The sequence below is a fragment of the Dermacentor albipictus genome, chromosome 6 (assembly GCF_038994185.2).
Source record: "Dermacentor albipictus isolate Rhodes 1998 colony chromosome 6, USDA_Dalb.pri_finalv2, whole genome shotgun sequence".
Taxonomy (NCBI): domain Eukaryota; kingdom Metazoa; phylum Arthropoda; class Arachnida; order Ixodida; family Ixodidae; genus Dermacentor; species Dermacentor albipictus.
In genome coordinates, this window is record NC_091826.1 from 84,263,306 (window position 1) to 84,282,752 (window position 19,447).

General features: G+C 49.0%; 1 protein-coding gene across 7 annotated transcripts in view; it reads right to left on the bottom strand.

Moving 5' to 3' along the window:
- The window catches only part of LOC139061257 (calcium-activated chloride channel regulator 1-like), a 323,451-nt gene that overhangs the window by 251,881 nt on the left and 52,123 nt on the right, over positions 1-19,447 (bottom strand). For all 7 annotated transcript variants that reach the window (XM_070540974.1, XM_070540969.1, XM_070540970.1 and 4 more), the window contains one exon: positions 13,719-13,828. In XM_070540974.1, the coding sequence (XP_070397075.1) occupies positions 13,719-13,828 (110 nt within the window). The remainder of the gene's footprint in view (positions 1-13,718; positions 13,829-19,447) is intronic.

Below are 19,447 nucleotides of genomic sequence, written 5' to 3' on the forward strand. Positions count from 1 at the left end.
CATTTACAGGCATGAAAAAGACAAATAGGCGATGCTCGTTCTGATGCCGTAGCCTTCGCACTATGCTACAAGCGCTTTATTGAAGCATATGAAGGAACGCTGCATGCCTGGCGCCCGACCATAGAGATTTCACCGTGTCACTTCAACTTACACCGATTGTTAGTTGTGAGGAGAGGTTTATTTGTGGCCCCTGACGCAAAAGCATGGCGACAGGGAACGGCGAGATAGCCCAAAGCACTGTTCAAAAAATTCGAGGACGCTTAAGCTTCGCCTTCAACAGTGTAACGCGATAGCGTTTTCGCACCCCGTTCACACCGCCCACTCATTCGCTCGGCATGCTCTTGAGTCACACAAAGACATAGTTTTCATATACAACACTTCTAAGTCCACAGCAGGACTTTGGGGCATCCTCGCACCGGCCCCCGCACGGCCCTAATGCGCTCAAACGGATAAGGGCAGAAGCCGGTGATGGGCGCGCCAGCTGGCGGGGCAGCGCCGTACATTTTGAGGGGGGGGGGGGTCTTGTGTGTTTGCCAGAAGATGGCTCTGCGTGTGCGCCAAGCGCAGAAGAAATGAAGTGGAAACGTACTTCGCTACTCGTTTAACTAGTACTTCTGTAATTTACATGCTCATAATTACCGATATACACCGCAGTATAACTTTCTACAGCACGTTTCTAAGGCAACGTACACCGCATCCACTAGAGATGCTTTTGTCCCGCTTTCAACCATCGAACTCATGGCTGAGTGGTAGCGTCTCCGTCTCACACTCCGGAGGCCCTGGTTCGATTCCCACCCAGCCAATCTTGGAAGTTGTTTTTATTTATGAATTGCCTTCCAGGAATAACTTGTTCTCAAGCTTCTTTGTCAGTCTCTGCGCCTCGTGTAAGCACAGATAAAATGCACTCATTGTATACTTTCCTTTTCAATGATAACGGTAAGCTCCCAGTCAGGAGTTAACGATGTCTGCCGTATGCGATCCAACCCATTTTGATTCTTCTGTGAATTTCCTTGTCATGGAGAGTGTTTATTGTGATTAGTTGACCTAGGTAAATGCACTCCTCCACATACTCTAGAGGCTGACTTGCGATCTTGAACTCTTGTTCCCTTGCCAGATTATTTATTATTATCTTTGTCTTCTGCATATTAATCTTCTGCCCCACTCTTACACTCTTGCTGTTAAGGCCCTCAATCATTTGTTGTAACTCGTCCGCAGTGTCTGAATAGCACAATCTCATCGACAAACCAAAAGTTGCTGAGGTATTCGCCGTTGATCCCTACTCTAAAACCTTTCCAGTTTCACAGCTTGAATATTTCTTCCAAGCAGGCAGTGAATAGCATTCGAGAGATTGTGTTTCCTTGGTAACCTTAAACGTGATGGTTTATAGAGTGTGTTGTGATAGCCACTGACGCTACAATTTTTTCCCCTTTCTTTATAGGTATCTTCCTACTTTTCATGCGTAGAATTAAGGGGGCTGTGGAATATCTGTAGATATTTTCCATGGTATTTACGTAAGCGGTCTGTACTCCTTGATTACTCAATGCCTCCATGACTGCTGGTATCTCTACTGAATCAAATGCTTTTTCATAATCTATGAAAGTCATATAGAGAGGCTTATTGTATCCTGCGGATTTATCGATAATCTGAATAATGACATTGATTTCGTCCACTGTAGAGTAACCTTTCCTGATGTTAGCCTGCTACCTTGATTGAATAAAGTGCAATGTTGCCCTCATTCTATTGGAGATTATTCTGGTAAATATTTTATATAGTACTGAGGGTAAGCTAATGGGCCTATAATTTTTCAGTTCTTTAACGTCGCCCTTTTTGCGGATTAGTATAATGTTTGCATTCTTCCAGTTTTCTAGGACTCTTACAGTCTATAAACACTTCGAATAGGGAGCCGCCAGTTTCCCTAGCATTATGTCTCCTCCATCTTTGATGAAATGGACTGTTATTCCATCCTGTCCTGCCGCTTTTTCCCATTTCCTGCCGTGCAAGGCCCTTCTGACCTCATCTCTAGTTATACGAGGAGTTTCTGCATACTGTTAGTTATTGTTTCGAATAGAGTGCCCTTGTGTCCTCTGGGTACTGCAAAGGTCATTATAGAATTCTTCCGCTGCTTTTATTATACTTTCGAGATTGCTGATGCTATTATCCTGTTTATCTTTCATAGGTTTCATAGGTTTATCTCTTATTATCATAGGTTTGTCCTATGCCAAGTTTTCTTCTCGCATATTTGAGGCTGCGCCCATTTTTAACTGTTTCTTAGCCTTTCTCACGTTCTAATCTCTAATATCACTTATTTTCGCTTTGTGGATGAGTTGACAGTTCCGCGAAATCTATCTGTTGAGTAGGACGCTTTAATTTTCTGTCGTTTCTTTATTGGGTACTTAGTTCCTTGGGAAAGTGCCTAGGTTGCCTTGGTGCCTTGCCTCACACTTCAATTGCTGCCTTTGAAGCCAGCCTCGTGAAAATATTACGTGATGCAAGCATTTGCGATTATCCGCATCACTTACGGACTCCCGTTCCAAAAACTTAACTGAAATGAAGATGGACACCCTTATCAGAGCGACATACAAATCTGCTCTGGGACTCCCTAAAGGCCAGAATACATCGAGCGAATATGCGACGAATAGTCGGCGTTCGACGCCCGGCGGCGTACGCGCGACGCGCGGCGGCGGAGAAATCGTCGTTCGCCGCCGATCTAGCTGGTGCAGGAAAGTTCGTCGGGCATCGCCGATACCGGAAGCGGCAAACCAGCGGCGCCCCAAAGCTAGCCAATCAGGCCTCACTATCCGCCCCGACTTCCGGCTAGGCTTCCCGCCCAGTGTTGCCACAACGCATAGCATCGCCGCTTTCTTTAAACTACATCGGCACATGAATGCCTCAAACACATAAAAAATACTAGAAATCATTTCTAAATAAACTTTTACGCGTTTTTAGAGTCTTCTGCATTTGAAAAGCGATAATAGATGTCGTTAAAGTTTTTTTGTGTGTCATGTGTTTCACTACAGCGCATTTCCCTCGTCTAGCCACACTGATAACAACGCAGCGACTCGCCGGCGGGGGCCGCCGTGTCTTCGCTCCATGTAGCGCAGCCCGACGAACATGCGGCGTCGCGCCGCGGCAGATTTTCTGCCGCCCGAACTTCGTCGTGAAAGTTCGCTCCATGTATTCTGGCCTTAACGCGGCCAGCGCGGAATGCCTGAAGCGGTTGGGTGTTTACAACAAGTATGAAGAACATGCCTCTGTAGTTCTGACATCGCAGAGGGAAAGCCTGAGCTGTACGTTTCAGGGCTGCTCTATTCTCCGAAGACTGGGATACAACACTCGACCCCTGTTCTGGGGAGACGAAACAGACTTGTTTTCTCGAGATGTTATGAAGCACGTCCATGTCTTACCCATACGAAGAAATATCAGTGCCAGGTACCACGCAGGCCGCATACAGGTCAGGACGAGGTATCTGCAGGAGCGATTCCGCAAGGATCCAGCCGCTTACAACACGGGTGCAAGTGCAACCACTCGCAGGGACTTCTACGCGATCGCCGCAACCAAAAGAGTCACCACTACAACCGCTACGGTTAATGCTACCTTGGTATGCACAGAAGAGGCAGCGGCAATAGCGCTGGCGATACGAGATACCGACTTTAGGGGTCAGTCGGCTGATGTGCGTACAGACTTGCAGGCAGCGTGTCGACTGCAAATGTGGGGTATGCTACCGCGCAGCGCCCGAAGAATACTCGGCTTACACCTGGACTTGGACCACGGCATTACGTCGTGCCCCGCACACAACGGACTGGGCGGGACCGAAATGGCAGACCTCTTAGCTCGAAGAAGCAACGACCGAGCGGCGGCCAGATATATTTAAAGATTCAGAGGAGGAAGAAACGGACCTGCGGCCCTCCGCATCGGAACTAAATAGAAGACATGCCCAAGACTGGCGTCGCATACAAACTCATTCATACCCACGCCTAAACCTCTTACACAAGAAGCACCCGACTTATTACACAGGTGGCGTCGAAGAACCGTGGTGCGGCGAAGAAACCACGCTAACCCACATAACGTGGGAATGTACGGCTCAGCCAACCAACGTGAACTTACGTTTTCTATGAGTCACGGACTTCGTGCGGCAGTGGGAGGCACTGCTCCTAAGTGAGGACCCGGGCAGCCATTTGCCCCCTGCACCAAGCTCAGCGAGCCCTAAGAGCCAGTGGAGGCCTGGATTGAAGGCGCCACCCAGACTTGCCTCTCCTTTACAAGTGTAGCAATATGTAGCGTATGCGAGTGCCTTCGCGCCCTTTTCATTTGTGTTTCGATGCCACGGTGCATGCTGTGCATGTTCGCGGCGTCTCTTCTTTGCATGTGCAGCAAAATGTAGCGTCCCTGACTGCGTTCGCGTCCTTTCAGTTTGTGCTTCAACGCTGCGCTGCTCTTTGTGCTCTTTGTGTGTGTTCGTATCGTCCACACGCCCGCGCGTAATCCGTGCTCACGAAGTGAAGTGTCACTGACTTCTTGAGAACGAATCAAATACAGTAGAGTAGTGTCAGAATCGAATAGATATTTGTTATATTGAATATTTGTTATACAACTTTATGTATGTTACAGCCTTTACCACTAATATCAGACAATTATCAGATTCTGGTATACATGACCTCAGAAAGTTTCTATAGTCGCACTAATATTATAAATTACGTTTTGCTAAAAGCAAAAAAGGTAGTATTAGGAACAACATAGTAGTTTTTTTCGCAATCTCGTCACTAATAAGCATACGCGGTAATGCATTATTTTATTGTTAAGCGAATGAAGGATTGACAACTGGAGACTATATACAAAGTATATTTACACCAAGAGTGCTGGATCATTCCGCCTACAGCTCGAGAACCAGGGAGCGTTCGTCGTCTTCGGCGGTGCGCCCGCGTGCATCAGCCACAAGGAACACGCAATATGCATGTATCATCCCCGGCAGCGCAAACATCGTTCGGGTGCGTGTAAATATCTGTGATAACAGGACAGTATTATGGTTTGAGGCGTGCGACATGCGCAACGTCAGTGGGATTCGGGACAGATGAGGCACTGGTACTAACTGGGGCGATTTCGTAGGTAAGTGGAGTCTCGGCACGCCGTACTCGATAGGGGCCTCTGTATCGAGACAGGAGTTTTTCTGACAGGCGAATGTGACGAGTAGGGAACCTTAGGTGTGCCATAGATCTAGTGGAAAATTGGCCGTCTTTATTTTGGCGATCGTACAAATGGCGCCGATTTTTTTCTTGCGAGGTCAGGAGGCGAGCGCGGGCAATTTCGCATGCTTGGGCTGCCCTGGTGATGGTGTCAAGTGCAAGTGATGGTGTCAAGTCAAGTCTCTGCTTCGGTGGACGGAAGGAATGCATCCAGTGGCAATGTGGGTTCTCGGCCGAACAGCAGAAAGAAGGGGAAATAGCCAGCAGTGTCGTGACGCGAATAATTATATGCAAAAGCGACATAAGATAGGGCAAGGTCCCAAGCAATGTAGTCGGACGAGGCATACTTGACAAGCATGTCTGTTACGGCGCGATTCACACGCTCCGTGAGACCATTAGTCTGTGGATGACAAGGCGTAGTGAGCTTGTGCTTAGATGAGCAGGACTGCAAGATGTCGGCGATGACTTTGGAAAGAAATGTCCGTCCACGGTCAGTGAGCAGTTGGGGTGGAGCGCCATGCTGCATAATCACGTCGTATAAAAGAAAATCGGCGACATCTGTGGCGCAGCTTATTTAAAGGACTCTGGTGATAGCGTAGCTTGTGGCGTAATCTGTTGCCACAGTGACCCACATGTTGCCAGACGTGGATACAGGGAAAGCACCAAGTAATTTCAAGCCAATTCAAAGGAACGGCTCCGAAGGAATGTCGAGCTGTTGAAGGCACCCGGCAGGCACTGTCGATGGTGTTTTTCGGCGCTGTAATTTCTCGCATGCCGCAACGTATTTCCGGACAGAGCGGGAAAGGCCTCGCCAAAAGATACGTCGGTGAATCCGGTCGTAGGTGCGGGAGACGCCAAGGTGACCTGCCGTTGGTAAATCGTGAAGTTCTTGGAGAACAGCTGACCGAAGGTGCTTGGGAATGACGTGGAGTAGGGCAGGACCGTCGATGTGTGCATTCTGGTGGTGTAATACACCGTACTGGAAAACAAACAGGTGAAGAGACGAATCAGAAGATGAAGATTCCAAGTCATCAATGATGGCACGCAAACTGGCATCACGGCGTTACTCGTTGGCAACGTGTAGGAGCTGAGAAACTGAGAAAGCGCAAGCGTCGGCGTCGGGGTCAGGGTCGGCGGGTGGTTCGTCCACTGGATAGCATGATAAGCAGTCTGCGTCCTGATGTAATCGGCTCGATTATTCTTGCAGCCACAGAGCCCAGCGACCTAGCCAGCCGGTAGGATCCTTGAGTGAGGAAAGCCAGCAGAGTGCGTGGTGGTCCGCGATGACAGAGAAGCGCGTGCCATACAAGTACGGGCGGAATTTGGAAACTGCCCACACCAGAGCCAGGCATTCGCGATCTGTAATCGAATAGCTGCGCTCCGCTGCTCTGAGGAAGGGGCTAGCGTAGGCGATAACATCGATCTTGACCCTGTTTGCGCTGGGCTAAGACGGCTCCAATACCGTGACCACAGACATCGGTTCGCACCCTGTAGGAGTGGATGGGCCAAAGTGGGTTAGTATAGGTGGCGTGGTGAGAATGTTCGTGAGGGCGATGTTGCATGTATCCACCCAGGCGGAGTACGTGGCCGCTCTCTGGGTCAGCTGGGTAATTCGAGCTTTAAGTTTTCGGTTATGTTTATGACGTCGCCAGCGACGGACAGGGCCACGACCGGCTTCTCAGAAGTGTTGGAGAGGTTAGACACGTCCGTTTATGCCTCTGACAGCTGGATCCGACTTCCATGCGAGCGAAGGTGTGTCAGCAAGTGTTGGGACCATGCTCAGGAGCCCTTCTCGGAAATGGGTGTGTAATCTAGTGCGCTAAACATTGCCTGAAATTGTTGCAATCTGGGAAACGGCCTCGCATTGTGAAACGCTTGAGGGGGCGCATGCATAGTGTAGTATTAAGGACGCAGCGGTCGCTACCGAGGGTTGCCTCGGTGTTGAGCCAGTCGGCGGGTAATATGTTGCTAGCGAAAGTTATGTCCTAACACGTATCGCGTGTCACAGAGTTTCCTAGTCGGGTCGGGTAAACGGCGTCCATGTGGAGAGTGAGGTCCAGCGTTGACGCAAGTTCTGCCAGCTTACGTCCGCGCAGCTCCTTTTTTGTGGTACTCCTACAGTTGACTGGGAGCGTCAAAATTCCCACAATCAGGGGGGGAGGGGGGGGGGGGGGGGGATCGAGACCCACTACTCTTCGTGGGCGACTCGATAAGTCCGCAAAATTCACTCGCTTGAGTTTGAGAGAAGGCTACACGTTGAGGGAATGCAGTGGAGGGTCCCTGCGGCAGAGTAGTAGGATAGTTACCATTACATAGGCATACTCGAGTTGTAGATCGAGATCCACTACGCTAGCTGTGTACGAGAAGATGCGCGATCCTCTTCGAACATCATGTAGGTTGTAAATGCAACGAGAATTCCTCTCTTGGAGGACAACCACAGCTGTTACAGACAATTGGTCCACTTAGTGTGGTTGTTAAAGATTCTACAAGAGAGAGAGAGAGAGAGAGAAACAACTTTATTGAGCCGAGCTCGACATCTTCTTAGACGCCGTGGATGGAAGTGGTTCCCTCTTCACGGGACCCATATGCTTCCCTAGCCGCCTGGCCCCTGGAGATCAGGACGAGCTGGTCTTCCAGGGCGGTGCTGGTTAGCAAGGGGACGTATTCTGAAACGTTCGCCGCGGCGAACTTTTCGCACTGGCCACGCCTCCGCCGTAGCGGCGCGCGCTGAATGGCTGCTTTGACAAAACCGGAAATTCAGGTGGCGCAAGTGAATTTCCGGTTTTGTCAAAGCAGCCATTCAGCGCGCGCCGCAACGGCGGAGGCGTGGCCAGTGCGAAAAGTTCGCCGCGGCGAACGTTTCAGAATACGTCCCAAGGTCTCCCATCGCTCGGTAAGGGTGGATGAGGGATGGGGTAGGGTAGCGGGGCAGTTAAGAGGTGGGGGGATCGCCTTGATGAAATCGCATACTCCAATGACGTGTTGGAGCGTGCCTAAATGAGTTTTGCAAAAGTTACAATCCTTCTCGTACCTTTCCGGGTACATCTTGTTTTGAAGGTAAGGGTGCGGGAAGGATCCTGCCTATATTTGCCTGTAGATCGCTTGCTGTTCTCTGCTAAGCGATTTGTGAGGATCGGGGTAACGGCGCCTCACCGTCTTATAATGGTTCGTAATGTCTGTGTAACTAAATATGGACTGTGGCTCACCTTCCTCAACCCGGTGTTCCATCTCTCGGGCGAACTGGTGGGCAAGTTCGTTGCCCTCCAGCCCAGAGTGAGCCGCTGTCCATATTAACTCAACTTTCCTTTCAGGTAAGTCGCGTTTACTTTGGAGAATATCTAGTGCCGCAAGAGACACCCACCCCTTCCTGTAGTTGTTATACGCCTTTTGCGAGTCGGTGACAATTCTTCCCACCTTGGGCTGCGCGAGTGCTAGCGCTATAGCGGCCTCTTCTGCCACCTCTGGAAAATACGTCTTGATGGAGGCGCAGGTTACGAGCCCATCCCGCGTCGTAACTGCCAGCGTTGCTTTCGATGAAAACTTGGGTAACGAAGCGTCTGTGAAGAGAGTGACCCCCTCTTCCTCTTCTACTATTTGACCCAAAGTCTCCGTCAAGGCCGCTATACGAGCTGTTCTGCGGCCGTCGTTACGACCCGACCTGATGTTTCTAGGCAGTGGCTTACTGTGGATTTTATGCACCCACAACCTGGGTAACGGCCCCGTTTCCTTCCGCTCTGCCTCTTGCCAGCCCAACTTGGCAAGAACGCGACGTCCCGCCGACGTCTGACTGAGCCGAACTCTTTGATTAGATAGATGAGCTTCTATTAGCTCTTCGACGACGTTGTGCTTGGCCATGCCGAGAAGCTTGTCGGTCGAAGAATGCTTCGGAATGCCCAGCGCCATCTTGGTTGCCTTTCGTATAATGGCGTTCAACTGGTCCCTGTCTTTCTTCAGTAACTTGAGGTATGGCGCCGCGTAAACGATGCGCGACGTCAAGAAGGCCTGGACGAGCGTCAGTACATCGTCCTCCTTCAATCCCCTTTGTCTGTTTGTGACTCTTCTGATGATGTTCGCAATTTGTTCCGTTGAAACTTTGATTTTGTCGATCGACGCCCCCGCCTTGCCATTGTTCTGGAAGATGACACCCAGGATACGTGCTTGCGTGGTTGGTGTTATGGTCGTCCCGTCGATGGTGATGCGTACGTTCTCTTGGTCTCCTTTCTTTCTTCTTGGCTTGATGACGAGTAATTCGGACTTCTGTGGCGAGCAACTGAGGCCGCACGATTTAGCGAACTCGTGCACGGTCTTTGCCACTCTCTGAAGGGTCTCCTCCATCCAACTCTCCGACCCTGCCTTCGACGTCCACACAGTGATATCGTCTGCATAGAGAGCGTGATCTATGCCCTCTATGTCTTGAAGCAAAGTCGGGAGAGGGAGGAGTGCCAGGTTGAAGAGAAGCGGCGAAAGAACCGATCCTTGCGGAGTGCCTCTGTCTCCCAGGGCTATCGGTTCCGACTTCTCCTCTCCAATTTTGATGGTTGCCGTTCTATTGGTTAAGAAATCCTGCACATATTTGAATGTTCGCTTTCCGCATCCCGTTTGGTGCAGGTTACGAAGAATACTTTCGTGTGTGACGTTATCGAATGCCCCCTTGAGATCGAGCGCCAGGATAGCTCTTGGCGTAGGGGTCTTCGCTTGCTTGATAACCAGCTCGTGTATTTGCACCAAGACGTCTTGCGTGCTCAGGTGCCTCCGGAATCCGTACATGGTCGGTGGCATCTGATCAGTGACATCCAAATGTCTCTGTAGTCTCTTGAACACCATACGCTCGACCACCTTCCCTACACATGACGTGACGGAGATGGGGCGTAGATTGTCGACGTGGGGTGGTTTCCCCGGCTTGGGAATGAAATGCACCTCCGCTTCTTTCCATTCTTTCGGTAACGAACCCTTTTCCCAGGACGCGTTGACGAGGTTTAGCAGTTCAGCTCGGCTTTTGTCGCCCATATTTTTTAGCATCTTGTATGTAACGCCGTCAATTCCCGGTGCGCTGCCTTGATTACTTTCATCGATGGCCGCAACCAGCTCCAGTTCGGTGAAGGCTTCGTCCATCTCGACGTTGCTATCGCCTTCATACTCGTGAGTCGGGGTACCGCTCTTCTCGGTCTTGAGGTATTTACTTGTGAGTTCACGAATGAGCTTCTCCCCGTCCCCTTCGTAACTGTTGATCGTTCTTGTGAGGTCTCGGACGCATGCGCTCTTGCTTTTTAATGGATCTATGAGGTGTCGCAACTAGCCAATTGTGTTATAAATGTTGAAATGCCCAGATGAACACCTTAACCAAAGGTTTTGCCGTTGGCTAAGGTGTCTCGCCACGGTTTAAATTTTGTAGGGGAAGGAGAAGGAAGTGGCTGCCCCAGAGCCAGCTGTGTGCACCACCCAGGAGGTGATAACAGTATGAGTGGGGTAGCTGTTCTCATTCTCCTAATGATTTACCAGACAGTTGAATTTCGAAGCACGGGATACGTCCTTAACGGGCCCCAACCGGCAGAACAGGTGGCGGTTTTCGAGGACGTGTTTTGAGATCATCGCAGGAACGGCCGTCATGACCTTGGTCAAGGCCTCGTCCATGGTGATCTTGATCATAGATTTCAGTTTGGAGGTAAGGCGCTCCTCCAACGCGGAGACGATTGCAACGATGGTAGCCGAAATTTCACGTCGTTCTTCATCACATACGAGTTCGGGGGGCTCGGAGTGGCGGGTGTCAATTTCGACTCGAACGTTTATATTTTTTGAGCAAATGCTCATTTTACACCCGGAGCACGTCGATCTGTTTGTATTCCGTGTCGTGCTTGCAGACTGCGCGAGGTGAGGAGGCGACTCATGCCCGGCTGCTCAACTGCTTCCCGTGTTGAGGTGTTGATGCCGTGGCGCCGACAGTGTCATTTGCCTTGAGGGCCGAGAAGTGGCGCGTGTCATTGCCGCTTCGCGGGATTGGTGAGGGAGCCGTCTTCTTCCCTTGCGTTGACCTCACCGGCCGGGGTGGAGGCGACAGCGTTTTGAGGTTGGCGTTGTTAGCAACGCGCAGCGCTCCGGCGATGGCTTCCGAAGTCACATGACGTGGTGACCTACTGGGTCGCAGGTTTGCTGGGGGCTTAAGGACATTTGGCTGTGTGGCCGGGAACGTTTTCATAACGGAAGTTTCCCATGCAGTGGTGGGAGTTGGTTGTTTGGGCTTGCCCGCAGGCTGCACAGGGCGGAGTGCTCTGATCAGGTGCCGTGACTCCATCGGTGGTCGGCACCATTTGGCCACGCAGACCACATTTGTCGCTTTCCGGGCTAGTGCGTGTGTGTCCGCCCGGTGGCCCACAGTGCCGTACCGCCCACAGGCCGGGACGATTCTCTTGCACACACGCACAAGGGTCACCTCTGAGTTATATTGCAAAAATCGCGGCACCACTTTCCCTACAAAGGTGAGCGCCACATCGTTGGCATTGCCAAGCTTGCGGAGATTGGCAGGCCCTCAGGAATGCCACTGGATCTTATTTTGGAAGACTGAGGATTCCCGTGATTGGTTACGGTGATGACGCCGCGGCACACAGTGCCAGTGAGGTTGAAGTGGCCGCGCACGAGGAGCCGGTTTTTGATGAGTAATGTTGAAAGTCACGCAGAAGCATGTCCGTGAGGTCAGAGGCTCGGGTGCGTGTGACGATGAGGTTTTGCTTCCATGTATGGAGCAGGGTGAGTGATGCTGCGGCCTGGGTTGCCAGGTAGGCCGCGAACGCTGCTCGGAGCTCGCTATGTCGCAATATATCCTTGAGAGCTACGGTCACCCGCAGCTTTAGGAAGCTAATGTAATCGGGCTGAAGTCGCAGAAACTGCTTTGGTTTCCAAAGCGCAACGGGCTTACGTGGGGGCCTGCCATGAAGCGCTGCAGCGCGCGCAACAGCGCTTTGCACTGTTGAGCGGCCTGTCGTTATGGCGACTACCCTCTTGGAGTTGCAATTCCGCTTGCAGGAGCGGCGTTCGACTAACCTGAGAAGTATCTCGTTCTCCATGGGAGTATAATCCGGGCTATCTGGTGTTGAAGGTGCAGGAATTTCGGCCCAAGACATTGCACCCGAGTCGGGGCGGCGCTTTAACTCTTAGGAAGCCATGTTTTCGCGGACTCGCTTGCGACCGGGCGTCGGTGCAGCCATGAGGCTGAGTGCCACTGCGAAGAGACGCTAGTGAAGATCGGCCCTAAAGAGCGGAAAATATTCCCACCTGGTTGCGAGTGGTGCCCACAGGTAGCACTTAATTTCACCAAAACAGTTGCAGCTCTTTTGGTAGGGTTCCAGTCTAAATTTTGTGGCTTTAGCCGAAAGTGGGCAGAGCTGATGCACTGTTAATCCACTCGTCCACAAGTCACGTCCTCAAGATTTTGGGGCCATGCGGCATTCGAACTCATGGAATTTATGTTGCACCGCAGTTGCACCAACTACTGTGTCACTAAATTTTATTAAAGTGATTACATAGGCGAACAATTTGCAGGGTGCTTAAGCTTCGCGTTTAAGAGTAGAACGCGATAGCATTCAAAGTTCCTTGGCTGCTTCTCACGCCTTCCGGCAGCTACAGCTTATGTAACCGCAACCATTACCCGGAGACACTGCCGCCGAGCACGATCCACGAAGGCTAGCTTTCTCGCAGAAACGCGGCCTCTTTCGTAGGCGGATCCCGGTATCGCCAAAAAATTACGCGATTTTCAGGCTTTTGCTATTGTTTCGCACTCTTAATATTTAAGTCCAAGAATATTGACAATAAAATGCATTTGCTGTCACAGGCATGTTTCGGGACATTTGTTATGGGCTGTCATCCACAAAACTCAGAGGAATAACTTTGTCAACAGTCTGAGACAAGGTATGAGCAACTTTAAAGATATAAGGATATGGCCCTACAATGTGCACATACCGTATGACATATAGCAAGAAATGACTTATACATTTACCTAAATATATAGGGAAATTTTCGCTCACGGTTAACTCGACCGGCGCTGACCCCGATACTCGATTTTCTGTGCCAGGGTGCCCTAAACGCTGTCGCCTTAATAAGGTTTTCCTGCTTAGAAGGCGTGTGGATCGGCAACTAGGGGCGCCGGTTCGCGCATGGTTTGAGGGTAACTAGCGTTTAAAACGCCGAACCGTCATCCGCGACAGCAAAATGCAACCCCCCCCCCCCTGTTCCCATCGGAAAATTCAGGAGGCTATGCACGACAGAGAAATCGCAGATGCGATGGACGTGTTGCCGGAGGTTAGGATCAGGAATTGGAAACGCTGTAACAGTATGCATGACTATTGCAGCCTGAAGCACTTGTAAGAGGAAAAGTCAATAGACGTCAGTGAAACAACCGTGTCTGCCCATGGTAACCTGGTGTCATCACACGCTTGTGCCTAGACAGGTCTACATTTTGACAGATTGTTTCACTCCTCTCTATTTTGTAGTTAAGGATCACTTGAGTTGAACTATGCTGCAGGAAGAAATTAAATGCTTAGAGCTTACCTTATAAGCATCTCGGCAGTACAGGATTGGGTACTTTGGGTGTCCCTGGCGCCCATGCTCATAAAAGACGCCATAACGATAGTGCGCCCACTGATTCACAAAGGCGTACGCTGAAAGAGAAGACAGCATAAATGTTCACCAATAACCACATTCCTTTTATTGAAGCTTTTGAACAAATGAGCACAATTGGAGCGGCATCCGATCGCAACAACACTTTCACACTAAAGAAGCGTTCTTCCGGCATACATGACCTCAAAGAATAACCATCTACCGACATGCGAAGATCGCTTACGTTCGTGTTGAAAGTACGAATTCAATAGCATTTATAAGGTCGTAATTGTTCCATCAGGCACGTAATCATCGGTTGCCGACATGAATTGCCTATCTAGGAAGCCGCGTCGGTGATGGCGATGTCATAAAATTGCGCATCGCTTCGATTAGCGCGAGACCCATTTTATTCGCACGAGAAAAAAGGTTCCCTTGCCACAAGTAAATGGAAATGTGAGAGTGCCAGAAAAAGCCAGCATGAAGGTGCAAGTCAAGATTGCTTCCAAGTATCCGGTTAGCTGTTTTCCAAGATGGCGTAGACGTTGCTGCGTTCAGGATAGCAGCTTTCTTTTTCATGCCACAGTAAAGCGGTGAAAAATATAGCAGAAATTGCTCAGTTGACAGTTCGTGAATAAAGAAGAGCGGCGAGGGACCAAATCATACCTTGGCTGTTAGATATTCAGGAAGGTGATGCGGGAACGTAGTTTCTGCAGGACACCTCACGTATGTGTGTGTAGCAGAATTCGCTACTCCAAGGAAACAACAGAGACCTATAATCTGGAACTTGGTGCTTCATATTATAAGGCTTTTATAAAGGAATGCATCCAACATCTACCTACATTCATGCATACTGTAAGTGGTGGAACAGGAAGGACTGAACCATAAAGCGATTTATGGTTACGGAAGTACCTGAAGCGCCAACTGTCATTGGTTTCAACCGTTCCTGGCTCGGGTCTTTCATCTGCCGTTCCGTTTTCGCTCTTCCAGCTTTCGCTATTGTGGTTGTTCGCTCGGTTGCCCCGCCACCACCACCGCCGACGCTTGCCATTGAAACGGGCCGTTAAGAGCTGCGCCCTAAAATAGGCACACAATCTGGCAACCTTTACGAAAATTACAGTGCGAGTGCAGGCAGAATATCTCAATTCCCGTCCTTTCGTTGCACTTTAATGTTTACGCCGCAATGACTTTTGTTCGTAGCGTCATAAAATAATCATTTAATAATTTAAGATGACGCAACATGGTACTTTCTCGTGGATTCAGAACAATGTTATCGATCGACATTTCCTGGTGAATACACGTAGATTTACCGGGAAAAAAATTGCAAATTTGCACATTTATTGGCTGAACTGCTGTGGGCACAAATATTGTTTCGTGTATGAAAGCTTGGCTAATGATCCTAAAATAAAATTCTGCATCGAAGATGAAAATACTTAGAGAATGTTTTAATCGTGGTTTATTTAGCCCTGAAAAAGTCGACACAACCGTAAAATGAAATTCCCAGGTTGACATTCGCGATTTCAGGGAAATACGGCATTGGAAACGTATTTTAGAAGTCTTAAGCACAAATGCAGTGTGCCTCGTTTCTAATAGAGCTAGTGGCCTGACGCTGTATGCTGGAGCACTGACTCAAAGTACGGCTCTCACACTGCCGTCAAATTACAGCACTGGACAAACGTACATATTACATATCAAAAACCTAATTTTCGGCTCCTCAGCTCTGGCAAAGTGCTCATTCTACGCACTCCCTCTGTCGCAGTCAATTAAACACATGGGCACCAATTAGGATCGAGATCCGTTATAGCAGCCTCCAAGGCACGTCACCGAGTATCTCTTGCATATTTTCCATCTCATAGCCAATAGTCGTACGTGTACTTTGTTTTGAACAAGGAAAAAAGGAATGGGGTACTCATTAGCATTCAGGTTCAAACGTAAGGTATCCGGCTAGAATTCCAGTTCACTCATATAACTTCACAAACTTTGATAAAATGAATGAACTTTCCTTGCCCTAAGAGAAAATAACTCGGGTCAGCATAAATGTAGGTACTCGCACCTTGGTTAACTGAGCTTCTGCGCAGTTAATAAAAAATACTTGTGAAAGCACGGGATCTAGAGGCAAACCTCTTGATTGCTTGTGTTCAGAAGAAGAGCCTCTTTTTAAACAAAAGAATTCTCTCTCGCCTAAACGTTCCTCCATGAACGCGACAATATATCCAGCAAGCTTGCGATTCTGTTACCGATTAAAATCGCATGTTCAACACAGCCGAAGCTTTCTCATATATACAAGGTAACTAAAGCCGCATACTGTTATTGTGCCGGGTGATGCTAATGCGATTTTTAAGATACACGTGCACATGCCACATTGAATAGCCAAATAAAAATCCAATTTGTCAAGGACTATGAAAGCCTGCCCGTATTCTGGCAACCTTGTGTCGCATGTTGAGCAAGCAGGCGCTCTCTTTCGTAGCCGCGTTCGGTGCGTGTGCACCATCACGAATTTTTCCGTGTTCTATTGCCCATAAAACCACATTAATTCTCTTAAACCTTGTATCCACGTTGTCTAGTACTCACATTTGGCACAGTCGAAGACCAACCATGCCGACGAACCCAGAGTCACCCGTCCGCTTCGCGTGAGTTGGTAATTGCAGCTCGCCACCCGCTTTCCACCTTTGCCTGCCCTAGCCCCCTTCGAGCTTGCCGGCCTGCTCGTTCTCCACATGTCTCTCATAAATTGAAACGAAGCCACCGCGGAAGACCTCTATCGTTGCACAACAGACTATATTCGTCATGAACTATCGCGTCGTAATCTGGAGACCACCGGTTAGAAGGACGAGATGATCGAACGGTTGCTTGCCGACATTGCCGACAACCGTCCGCCGTCGAGCAGCCATGACTGGTTCAGTGTGCTGTAATTCAAGCAGATATTTCCCTTCTAGGCACTGTAGATGCCTTTCCAGACAATGGTTCTAAAGAGACCATACTCTCGTTCAGTATCACTGGCTCTGCCAACCTGTTACCATGGACCAAACCTCCCATATTTTTTTGTAGGTGGCCATACCATCATGCCAGCTGGTACATTATGTACTCAAATCAATGTTTGTCCTACTTCTGGAGTACTCGAAATTCTATTTCTGGCTAGAAACCCCTTGCGTTTGTTTCCTCCGGGTGACTCGTTTGAGGCACCTTATGCTGAGCTTCTTGTACGGCCGCTTCATCCAATGGAAATTCACCATCCTAGCACGGGTGTCGCGATGCGGTGGCGAGAGAAAGTGCTACCAAGGATGTCCAATTCTTTGTGCTGCCCCAGTAGCACTATTTCTCCTTTCACAAAAGTAACATCATCTACAGGCTGCCTGCTATTTCCACCGTTGCCGGACAACACCAACCGACATGGTTATCCCTTGACCAGCATGAAGAGTTAACGTGGTACCTGAAATAGTACCACGTTACCCGGAGATACAACTTTTCAGGAATGATGGCAAGCTTTAACGCCAATGCCCACAGCTGCCCAATGCTCACATAGGTGCTGAGTTACAGCAAGAAAAAGTCATTGCAGTTCAAGACGTCTTGCGCCAGATGTCCTCTTTGCGACCTTCGACAACGATGTGTGTCTTTACAAAGGTATTGAACATTCTATGGACCTTGTTCCTTGGTTGACGGACATTACCATAGGTCCGTCAACCTCAGAGATAGAGCAAAGAGGACCGCTGCTTCATTGAGAGCCAGTGTCAAGAACTTCTTGCGAAATGTATGATTGTGCCATCCTCGAGCCCTTGTGCTTTCCCAGTCATTGTTGTTTTCAACCTATAAAGAAGCGATTCAGTGTAAATTATATAACGCATGACAAGCAAGCTACCAGTGCTGCACAGCCCCTTCCGCGTGCTGATGATATCATGGACCACATTGTCGGTTTCTCACTGTTCCCATGGCTCGAATGAAGGTTGCTTATTGACAAGTCAGAGTGCGTGTACAAGATCAACCGAAAACATCATTACACATCGTGGCACGTTTCAATGGACGCGTATGCCATTTGGACTTAAAAATGTCCCTGCGACATTTTAAAAGATCATGCTTGTTCTATTTCAGAGCTGCTTGAATATGCTTATGTGCTGCTTGAGTATGCCAGCAGAGTATTGACCCTTGCTGAAAAGAAGCTGCACAGCAGTGTATGGGAACGCCTGTCCATATATTGGGCAATCTGCCATGAATTCCGCAATATCTTCTCAACAAGAAGTTTTCTCTTCTCACAGATACTTATACTGTAACAGGTCTCTCCACAAAAATGAAACCATTGCGGCGCATTACTAGTATGCTAATGGATCTGGTCGAGTCTGACATCACTTTGCAGCAGAAGCCTGGCAAGCAGAGCGTAAGTGGCGATGTGTTGTCAGGTCTTGCTTATAGTGCGTCTGAGCCCATGACCACACTGTACCAGCTTCAAGAGCAAGATCAGGAGCGCTCTGCGATACCTACGCCCGCTGCTAGATGACACTGATGCCCCCACCTCGAGATTTTATTTTCATAGACAATATACTACACCATCGTACATCTCCCAGCTTGAACACTATTGTTGCCCCACATAAGTTGCGGCAGTCTATACTAGAGTGGCATATTATAATGGTTGTCATATCGATAAAATGCGCGCATGCAAAGAACGCTACTGGTGGCCAAAAATGAACTCTACGACAATACAGTAGCTTTGTGGATGTCGGACTTACCAAACAAGCAATCGACCTGTGACCAACAATGTCGGTAAATTTGGATTCATGTCGTCATCGGAGGTTCCATTCTCGACAATCGCTCTGGATCATTTTACAATGCCCTGTACCGACATCAGCAGGTACATACTTAATGTTATAGAATTTGCCACGTGCTTTATGGTTCCAGCTGCAGTATCCTCAACTTCCGCAATATAATACAGCATTTATACTCCGTGTTTTATCACTACGGTGTTCCAGACCATTGCCTGTCAGACCACGGTCATGCTTAAGTCGACCGAATTCAAGCGCTTTCTTGCACTTCATGGCATTCATCATCACTTTTCAATCACCTATCGTGCAGCAAGTAATGGGCTGGTAGAGAGAAGCAATGAAACACTCGTCTCGGTACTTAGGAAGATGTGAAGCTCGCATCCATCTTTTTGGGAAAAGAAACTCTGTGCTGCTGCGTTTGCCGTGAGCACAAGCCTGAACACAAGCTTACAATTCTCGCCTGTTGGACTGCTCCACAGGTATATTAGAAAGCTACCAAAAGAAGGGTTCCATCGTCCAAGAGATGAGACCCTCGAAACAAGACTTCTATATCGCGCAAGAACTGAGAAAACACCGCAAAGGCACAGCATAGTTGCAGAAGTCAGTATGATAAAACCGATGGTGACGTGACCTTTCATGTCAGTCAGTATGTGTAACTACAACGCCAAGAGCCTATTACTGATGCTACAACAAAGCTGGCTCCAACATTTACAGGCCCATACAAGATCACAGGACAGAAAACTATTACTTTTATGATCCGCCGTGTCAATGCTAACATGAAACGTCCTTCGACAGCCGATAAAAAGGTTGCTCATACCAGCCAACTCAATCCATTTCATCATTCATATGTTGACCCTGCACGTTTCCATGTCAGGCATAGCACTTCAGATAGACAATCAAACGGTGCTATTTGTTAAGAATGGCAAGCAACCA